General features: G+C 51.7%; 1 protein-coding gene across 1 annotated transcript; it reads right to left on the bottom strand.

The window, feature by feature from the left end:
• Positions 1–434: 434 nt before the first annotated feature.
• LOC146170733 (uncharacterized) lies at positions 435–3027 on the bottom strand. Its single transcript, XM_084586803.1, has one exon. The coding sequence runs from the start codon at positions 2985–2987 to the stop codon at positions 1539–1541; it is 1449 nt and encodes a 482-aa protein (XP_084442929.1). The 5' UTR covers positions 2988–3027; the 3' UTR covers positions 435–1538.
• Between the last annotated feature and the right edge of the window lie 7143 nt (positions 3028–10170).

Below are 10170 nucleotides of genomic sequence, written 5' to 3'. Positions count from 1 at the left end.
CCACTCTTATGAATCGGAACGACATTGGCACTTCTCCAGTCAAGGGGTAAAGAAGAATTCTCTAATGATTTCTGAAATAAGGCAACTAGATATGGGGCAACTGAAGCCGCACAATTTTTCAAAACGTAATTGGAAATGTTATCAGGCCCTGGTGCTGATGTAACTTTAATTTTCTGTAATAAAAGCATGATCCCCCGTTCAGAAATTTCTACGTCACTCATTCTGGTCAGGGTGCTGGAAGATTGAAAATCAGTACGTATATTAATGGGATCGGAAAACACCGATTGGAAATAAAGATTGAAACTTCTCGCTTTACCTTTTGAATCGCTTCCAAAATCAGTTTCATCTAGTATATCAGGCGCAGAGACCCTGCTGTTTCTCTTATTTTTAATGTATTTCCAGACTGCTTTTGGGTTTGTTCTTAGTTGTTGGCCTAGTGTGCTGAAGTATGCCCTTTTTGCTTTACGGATTTCTTTCGATAAGTTCTTAGTTTGCTTTTTCATCTCGGAGTACAAAGTTAGTGCGGGCGTATCACAATATCTGCGAAACAGCCGTTTCCGCCGGTTGATCATTGCCCGCAACTGTCTATTCATCCAATGCATATCGTCACGACGCTTGGCTGAAATTAAGCGGGATGGGATTAAAGTCTGCGTCAGTGACAAAATTTTAGTTTTAAACAAGTTCCAGAAGGAATCAATATTCAGAGATGGCCGATGTGAAAGAAACTCAGGAAAAAATGCGTCGAGTTCCCGTGATAGCGAAGCATAATCCCCTTTTTCATAAAAATACACTTTGCGTGGTTGAGTGTGGTGGGTCTTCATAGCATTACAGGATAGTTTTGCTAAAACTACATCATGGTCGCTTATGCCTGGCAGCGTTATGACAGACGAGACTAGGCTAGGGTCATTGCAGAAAAACAAGTCTAGTACATTAGCACTGGTAAGGCCGAGTCTGGTAGGGGTTTGAACAAACTGGAATAATGAATGAGCACTAATTACTTCACGGAAAGCGGTATACAAGAGGGATGCAGTGCGAATTACTGGTTTAAAAGAAGACCATTCTACGCTGGGCATATTAAAATCACCGGCAAGGATAACATGTGTTGCGTCTAAGGCTAATAATGTGTTGCTAAGTTCAAAGAATGGCTGTGCGCAGGTTGAACCGGGCGTCCTATAAAAAGAGCCAATTGCGAAAGAAGTACCATCGCCCAGCCGTACCTTGCACCAGACAGCTTCACAGGAATCGTTTTCTAAGTTAACAGACACGCTTCTCAAACTGCTATGAACGAGGATGAACACACCACCACCGCGTACATTGCGATCCTTCCTATACGTGGTATAGGATGGAGGAAATATTTCACCATCGCTTATGTTGCTGTCTAGCCATGACTCGGTTCCAATTACCACATCTGCGTTCGTCATTTGTAAGAGTGAGAAGAATTGGTCAGTTTTGTTTTTTAGACTGCGACAATTAACAACAATACAGACAAGTTCATTTTTAATAGCAGTTTGTGGGCTAGCTAAAAGCCTCTGTGATGGCTATTGGTTTACACAAGTGATATCGTCGGTTTCAATGTTGTACATATAGGTTTTGTTGTCCAGGTTTAGCTTATTAAACCGCAGTTTCAACTTTCCGCCGCGTGCCTTAGCAAACTGCATGAGCTTTTTTCTTTGTTGCCGTACTTTGGCCGAATAGTCCTCGCTTATCGCCCAGTCAGTATCTTTTAGTTTGGCAGCATTTGAAAGAACACGATTCTTCTCTTTAAAAGACAAGAATTTAACGATCAGGGGTCTGTTCTTGTCGGGCGCATATCTTCCTAGTCTGTGCGCTCTTTCAATAGCAGCGGCATCAACGGAAAGTTTTAGCTTTTCAGCGCAAAAAGAGATAATATTAGTCTCAGACTGTTCCCACGATTCGGTTTCTTTGTCATGGATGCCGTAGAATATTAAGTTGTTTCTTCGTGATTGGTTCTCCAGGTCATCGTGCGATGACTGGAGGGCCGTGCACGCGACAGCAAGTTGCTGGGAACTTTGAGATAATCTTTCTACTTCAGGCTTTAGCGGGAGCACCAGTGACACATTATCTTCAACGCTCTTGACTTTTTCTGCGAGCTTTGTTAGTTTTTCCTCGAGATTCTTCTGCTCAAGCCGAATGGAACGTAGTTCGTCCAATATTTCGGTCTGTTGCTGTTGTATGACAGGTATTGTCATGATAGTATCGAACATCCGCTTTTCCTGTTCAGCAGACAGAGGCCCAGGGTTTTGCTCTACGTCTCCCGCAAGCAAGAGCCTTCTTTGAAACAAACCTATGTATCCTGAACAGCTCGCGGACACATCGTACAGAAGGCGTAAAAACATGCACACAGCAAAGTTGGGATCTGGCGTCGACTTCCTAAACGGTTTGCCATTAACAGAAAGGTAAGAGTAACAAACCTGAAGAAGAACAAGGTGTAAGCGTCTAGCTGCCATGTCGGCGCCAGATCCCGGTGTGGCTGGGTACAACAGCTGCTTATGTAGGTCATGCTTGTGCAGAAGGATCCAGGGTTGCCAGTCGATGAAGTGTTCGAGCGCCGGTAGCACTGTTAGGTCCAACGGCGAAGCGTCACTCAAAAAAGCCAGGTCAGCAGGACAGATTTGCTCGGTAGAAGCGGCTCCGTTCATTGGCCGGCACGTCGACATCGCGGCAGGATCGAAAATTGCCATCATTTGCAGCACCTGAAGAAGAACAAGGTGTAAGCGTCTAGCTGCCATGTCGGCGCCAGATCCCGGTGTGGCTGGGTACAACAGCTGCTTATGTAGGTCATGCTTGTGCAGAAGGATCCAGGGTTGCCAGTCGATGAAGTGTTCGAGCGCCGGTAGCACTGTTAGGTCCAACGGCGAAGCGTCACTCAAAAAAGCCAGGTCAGCAGGACAGATTTGCTCGGTAGAAGCGGCTCCGTTCATTGGCCGGCACGTCGACATCGCGGCAGGATCGAAAATTGCCATCATTTGCAGCACCTGAAGAAGAACAAGGTGTAAGCGTCTAGCTGCCATGTCGGCGCCAGATCCCCAAGATCCCCAGATTTCGAGGTAGAGACGCAGGTTCGCGCGTTTCTGCCGAGCCTTAAAGCCTCTACAGTTCCACTGCGTTACGGTTATGGAATTGTGAGCTTTGGGAGGAGAGGAACGCGTGTTAAGCCGTCCTGCCATGATTAGGAACGGAAATGATAGATGGGGGGTTATGAGACTCCGACCCAGAGCCAGCACCGGGTGGGGGTGCGGGTTTGGAGTCCTCTGATTTCGCATCTGTGGGACTGACGACAATTTTCTTGTGCCTGTTGAAGGCTTGGATCCCTTCGAGCCGATGGCTCGTTCGGGTGGTTGATTTCATGCAGCGGGTGATGGCTGCAGAGACCGATGCCTTACATTTGGTCTCCAAGCAGCCCATGGCCGCTTCTACCATTTTCTGGAAATGGGAGGTGAGGCGCGCCTCCATCGCGGCCATTGCCGACGCGAACGCGGGCGGCAATTCGGGCTCACTCTCCATGGCGTCGGGACTCGAGAAACCCGTCACAGCGGACAGTTTTTCCTCTAAATTTTGAATTTTGGCGAGCAGTTGCCCGATCTGCGCTTTAAGCTGCTCATTTTGCCTGCGGCTTTCGACATCAACGCCGTGTATCGAGGAAGGGGAAGCGAGTGAGGATGAGGGAACGCAGGAGGCGGCCCGCGCCCAGCTGCTCACCTGAGTGTTTTGTTGCTGCGCCGGGGCCCGGGATCCGGCAGCGCCATCTGGATTGAGGGCGGGGAAGTGCTTAGCATCGTCTCCGTTGGTGGGCGGTGGCGGCGTCTGCTTCTTTTTCTTGTTTTTCTTCTTCCTCTTCCCCTTCTTCCCAGTTGACGACTGTAATGGAGAGGAGGAGTCTGTGTTCACGTCACTTTAGTGTGAGCCGGTGGTAGGATCGCACCGTGGCGCTCCGCCATTGGCTCTGCCGGTGGAGTGACCTTGCTTGCTTTCAGACGCTGGCGTCTCAGGTCCTTCAGGTTGTGAAGGTCTGGCTCCGGCAAGATGGAGTCGGCGAAATTTGGCCGTGCAATCTCTCGATCCCGTGGGGTGGCCTAATCCACAGATTGCACAGGTCGGGTTGCATTCGTGTGGCGCAGGACCGTCCTGAGTCACAGTCACAGTTTGGCCGCAAAGGCCGCACCTTGGCGAGTTCGGCGTGGGGCAAATGTCCGAGCGGTGTCCCACCGCACCACACTTTACACATGCCGGCACAGTTCGCTTATATTCTCGGACGGGTGTAAGTTCCCCGTTGTAGTGGACGTATCGCGGGACCACCTTTCCCACAAATGTGATGAGCGCGATGGTTGATTTTCCGAGCCGGCGGATGCTGGCGATCTGGCCTCCTCGCCAGACAATTTGGGCAGTGAGCGTCGCGCTTGTTTCATCGTCGGCGATGCCCCCGATGATACCGCGGCACACGTCTCCGGTAAGCTTTAAATTCCCGTGCACTGGTAGGGGGCCTTTACCAGTTGGCAAATTAAATTCGCCGATGAGGCGATCGGCGAGGTCTGGATTTCGTGTCCCTACAACAAGCAGATTCTGCTCCCATGCGGGTACAATGTCGAGAACATTGTCGGCAGCAGAAATGCCTAGGTGCGAGTTCAGTGCCTTGCCTAGCTCACCGCGTCGGAAGGTGTTCCTCAGGTCCGCGGTGACCCTGGGCTTGATGACGACAACATAGTCTTGAGGGTGCATCCGTGGCACAGGACGGGGCTTCCACAGACACGGCTTAGCTTGGTTTCGAAGCGATGAGGCAGATTCGTGCGCTGGCGCTTGCTGCTTGGTTTGGGACGCCGCCGGTGTGGCAGCCGCTGTGTTGGAGCCGGCTCTGGAACGCCGGCTGACAAGTTGAAAGAGCTCCTCGTGCTTGAAACGGGCAGGTTCCGTCACAGCTTCAGGTTGGACAGTCGAAACAGTCTTCCAGACCATTTCGGAAGGGTCGTATCCCCTCAGAGAAGCTTGAGAAGCCATCTTGATAGGTGACGAGGGTGAGTCACTGCCTCCGGGAGCGACGCAGCCGTTAGGCCTAGCGCCAACTCCTCGTGGCAGAGTGAAAATCTCCCCTCGCTAAATGAAAATTGGGCCACCTGGCTATATTTGGCGTTCACAGTATCCTGATGATGTTAGGAATACAGTAGCACAAATTTCAAGAGGGCCCGAGTTGGTACGCCGCAATAATTAGCGAAACTTGACGGAGCCGATGTGGCATGCGTCCGCTCGCAGTCACAACAGCAGCAAGAGTCCTCCCCTTCGGGCCGCGCGGGTACCGGTGCGAGGATGCCCCAATACCCTTGCGTTTAATAAGTTTTCTCGCTCTTTCCCCTTCCAACATCCAGCGTGCGTCACTCGAACAGTGGTGTTTAGGCGACGCGGCTCCTCTTTCCGCTCACAGCGCGATTGCTAGGTGCAGCGTCTGATGCCGGACGCCTCTGACGTGATCGCTGCGCCGTAGCGCTTCTGCTGGGAAAGCGTCCCCTGCGATGTGTGCCGAGCTGCTTCCGAGGAATTATGCTTCTGCGCGGTGCTCCCAAGCGAGATAGAGGGCGATCCCATCAAGGCGTCAGCCCCATGATCGCGTCCGCCTTCATGGCGCGTCACTGCCCAGCTTTCGCCCTCCGAGACACCGAGTTCTTTGGTTCGTTCCGCTTGCTCAGGAGCACGTTTCGTTGCCGCGCCGAACGCTGCGTTGCTCGGCGCTCACCGCGTGATTCGTGAGTGCAAAGTCCGACGCGGGGCGCCTCATCAGTGATTGCTGCGCCGTAGCGCATTGTCTTACATTCCTTGGCAGGTCGACGGGTGTTGTATCCGCCTTTTGCGCGAGGATGTGGCGCCATCATGCGGGAGCGGGCGGGAAACACATTGAGCGGCAGTGTAGCAGACGACGCGAAAGCGCACCATACGAAATGACCACGCCAACGCTGGTAGAAAGCGAAAGATTCCCCCCTTTTTTTGGCCTCGGAGCGGAAAGTAGTGACAGTGATTGCAGCATATCATGTTCACGCAGTATGGGGAAAGGTAGAGCGTTTTCACAATCCACTCATAACGCACGTACGCATATACTATCTTCGTATTGTAAGAGCGTGTAGCGCGGGCGTGTTCGACGTGACAGAATGAGACGCTCTCAACGTGCAAGTTTTCGGCAGACAGGAGAGCGTGGGGGCAGAGAGAGAGAGAGGGATCTCAAAGGGCAAAGCAGCCAGGGGTTTGTTGATGCTGCAGAGCTAGGTGGAATCGTCTCCTGTGACTGAGCGGCGCATATGCGCGCGGTGTCTTGAGTTACCGAGCACAATGCGGTCACCGCGGCGCCGGCATGGTGCAATGGGCGTCGCTTCCTCCTCGCGTCATCTACAACCGTGCAGCTATAGGATTTCATCCACGAAGATCGGCAGAGAGTCACATATACACACCCCGTGAAAAGGGCATTGTCCCGGCCGGAATGCACACCTGCAGGAAACGCGCTGCATTTTTATGGCAATGGATGATTCAGAGCTGTAGCCGGTTTCTGGCCTCAGGAGTCTGAACGGATGTGGTCGCAGTGGTGAAAAGGTTCTCGGTGCGCAGAGAATGGTCATTCTGTTGTGAAAGGATCTCCAACGTTCATTTCTGCCTCCGCCGCGATTTCTGCGGAATCAACAACTTGGTGACACATGTGAATCTCCTACATATCGGATGCGCATCTCGGTCAGGAACCAACCCTGTTCTACGTCCAGAGCGATCCACTCTGCAAGTGAACGAGCATGAACCCTCCAGGAGACTCATTTATTGTGCCGGGCGGTTTCCTTGCCGTTGCAAACGGTTGGACGAAGACGACGATTATCAAGCTCCCTAACGAAGTGCATCTGATTGCGTACATTAAAGGAACAAAGTCCGGATGCTTTGGCGTGCACGAAGGCGAGCCTTTAATTAAAAAAAAAAAATACTGTGCGTCGTGCAAGTGTCAAGCGCGTCATATGCTCCGAGCGGCAAAAACACAGATACTGTAGGTATGTATGCATCTAAGCGAAATAGGCATGATGAAAAGTACCTACTGGAGTTTTCACCCAGGCTGTAGCGCACCAGTGATAGCTGCAATGAGGATTTCTTCGGTGCGTGATTGCTTCAGTTGCACCGGGGCCTGAAGGCGATGTATTTTGTCCCTTCTTATCTTTATGTGCGAAAGGGCTAGGTAGCTTAGATATCACAGGCGGCTGTGTGCGCTAGGCCGTAATATTTAGCATGTTTTATCGTGACTGCCACCTCACTAACAAGAAAAAAAAATACGGCGTTTTAATGCACTGCCGTTCGCGAGCCTCATGACCAGCTCAACCACTTGGCTCGCTAACGGCGGTGCATCACAACAAACACCTTTTTTTCTTCTTTTTAGTCAGGCGGCAGTCGCGATAAAACATGCTAAATATTACGGTCTAGCGCACACAGCCACCTGTGATATCTGCGCTACCCGGCCCCTTCGCACATAAATAAAACAAACGACAAAATACATCGCCATCAGACGCGCCGAACAAATGCTCATTGCGGCTATCACTGGTGGGTTACAGGCTTGGTGCAAACTCCGGTAGATACTTTTCATCATGCACATTTCCTTTAGATGCATACATACCTGTAACGAAGTGTTTTTCGCACAGTCGAGAGCACGCAGTCGGCTGTCAAGGTCGCCCATTCACGTCTTGACGCTTGGTTGCCCTAATCCAAGCTTCACGCCGTTGCAGGTCGCGGCTCGCCGAAGGAAACCTAACAAAACGCGTCTTGCATCCCGGCACGCCTCGAGAGTGGCAGCCGTAAGCGGCACAGGTGGTTGGCATCGTTTTACCGAGGCTGTGAACGTACCGCGTCTCCAGCCCCCGTGCGTTGGCTATGAGTGCGGCGACGAGAAGCGCCGTCGACGCCTCTCAATGTGTTTTCATCAGTCGCCGCTGGGGCTTCGCGCATGCGCAGAAAACTCGCGCAAAAGGCGGAGACGCGTGTGATGAAAGCGGCGTCGTCTACCAGTGCCGGTAGCGCTGGGCGGTGCGAACGAGGTGCAATAACGCTATCGCATTCCACTCTTGAAGGCGAAGCTTAAGCGTCCTCCAAATGTTTTATATGTTGGCAGTCATTGCACCCGGCACCGCTTAGGAGGTGGACGGCAGCTGTTGCGGTTCTATCTCTTCTGTCCGCACGAGGCAGCGGTGGTGGCTCAGCTAGAGCCAGTAGCAGGCCCGTGCATTTTCTTTTAGCAATGGGCCTGGTTCGCTCGACTCCTAAAGAAGAGCTTTTCAAACTCGGGGACCACAATACCTACGAGGAACTCAACGAAGCACTACGAACTGCCCAAATAAGGCGCCTATCTAGCACGCCCGCCTGTAGTACAACACGTGAGAGATTAGGTATTGAGGGCGAATCCCTACAAGACCTCCCTCAAACTATACCACGCGATATCCGAAAGAGAATCATCGTCAAACCTTTTCCTCGGAACATGAACCCCCCCCCCCCCCCCGCCCATCAAGGCCGAAGAAAAGCACGAGCTATAGAGCCTGCACAAAACCCTGAGCCGGCTACAGGATGTCATCTACGTCGACGCCGCAGAAAACGCGGAAGACCCTAACAAATATTTGATATGTGGAGTCACACAGCCCAACACTAACCCAGCGAGACTCGTTATGGCGGAGACTGTTTCCAAATCCAGACCCTAGTGGCGGAGGAGGCCGCCATCGCCGCGGCCATCGCTTTTACTAATGCAACAACCATAGTAAGCGACTCCAAACTGACAATCAGTAACTTTGCTAGAGGTAGAGTCTCCAAACCCGCATCACAAATACTCAGTGAAATGAGAGAATCTCCTCTCGAGAGAGATATCGAATTATATGGACCCCAGCTCATGCGGGGAATCCGGGAAATGAGGCTGCCCACCACTACGCTCAAGAATTAGCCTGCCGAGCGGTGGCGCAAACTCGGTAAACCGAAACCCTTAAGTGAGCCAGCCGTATCATACCACGAACTCACTGTACATTACAAATCAATGAGAAGAACACTCCCACCACCTCAAAACACTGACCAGACAACAAGTCATATGGACACAGCTACAGACGGGCACCCTCCCCAATCCAAACTACATATCAAAATTCATAAGGATATATGAATCCCTTCTGCCGGTTTTGCGGAGAGAAAGACAACTTCGAGCATATGATCTGGGCGTGCAAAGCTCATAAGCCTCCCTCAGAACTCTTGCCTGATCACTCTCAAGAAGCTTGGAACAAGCTAAGGTCCAGCGATCACCCTGGCCGTCGAATGGGCCGGCGTTGCCAAAAGTCTTCACGGCCTGCGGCACGCTAGCTGACTTCCCCTATTCCTCCCACTTATTGTGAATAAAGTTTTATCAGCCTCTTTTCCTTCTGCCTACCGCCACAACAACAACAACAGCATCGCATACGCAGGGCATGAGAAATAGAGAGAGAGAGAGAGATAACATTTATTGCCACAAGTCTAAAGGTTGGCGAGGATCCGAGGCGCAGCTCAGTCCCAGCCTTGTCCTCCCACTCAGCAGTCGACCTGGATCTCTTGAATCTGAGCAGCAGTCAGGGCGAGACGGATGACTGCACGTTGCCCTAGGGCAACGTGCAGTCATCCGTCTCCAGTCATCCGTCATCCAACAGGACGAGAAAGCTTTCTCGTCCTGTTGGAGAATTGTAGCTCAGTCCAAGCCTTGTCCTCTCACTCAGCAGTCCAGCTGGATCTCTTGAATCTGAGCAGCAGTCAGGGCGAGACGGATGACTGCACGTTGCCCTTTCTCGTCCTGTTGGAGAATTGTAGCTCAGTCCCAGCCTTGTCCTCCCACTCAGCAGTCGACCTGGATCTCTTGAATCTGAGCAGCAGTCAGGGCGAGACGGATGACTGCACGTTGCCCTTTCTCGTCCTGTTGGAGAATTGTAGTGCCTCCCAGCACTCATCTGTTCTGTCAGGTTCTCCAAATCTAGGACACTTAATTCCATATCATGTGGATCATGTCCGCTATGCCATCGCAACGTTTGCACCATGGCAGGACATGAAAATGGATTCTGCCTACAACGTAGTAATTTCGACCACCCGGAGATCTTAAAAATGCACTGACGTTGCACAGGACACGGACGCCTCCTCATTTCGCCTCCATCGAAA

The sequence above is a fragment of the Amblyomma maculatum genome, unplaced genomic scaffold, assembly GCF_055883805.1.
Source record: "Amblyomma maculatum isolate TAMU_Amacu unplaced genomic scaffold, ASM5588380v1 scaffold_58, whole genome shotgun sequence".
Classification (NCBI taxonomy): domain Eukaryota; kingdom Metazoa; phylum Arthropoda; class Arachnida; order Ixodida; family Ixodidae; genus Amblyomma; species Amblyomma maculatum.
This window is presented reverse-complemented; position numbering and strand designations above follow the sequence as displayed.

Bases quoted from the DNA above. Each gene is read 5' to 3' on its own strand.
- LOC146170733 (XM_084586803.1), bottom strand. From the start codon at position 2,987: ATGATGGCAATTTTCGATCCTGCCGCGATGTCGACGTGCCGGCCAATG.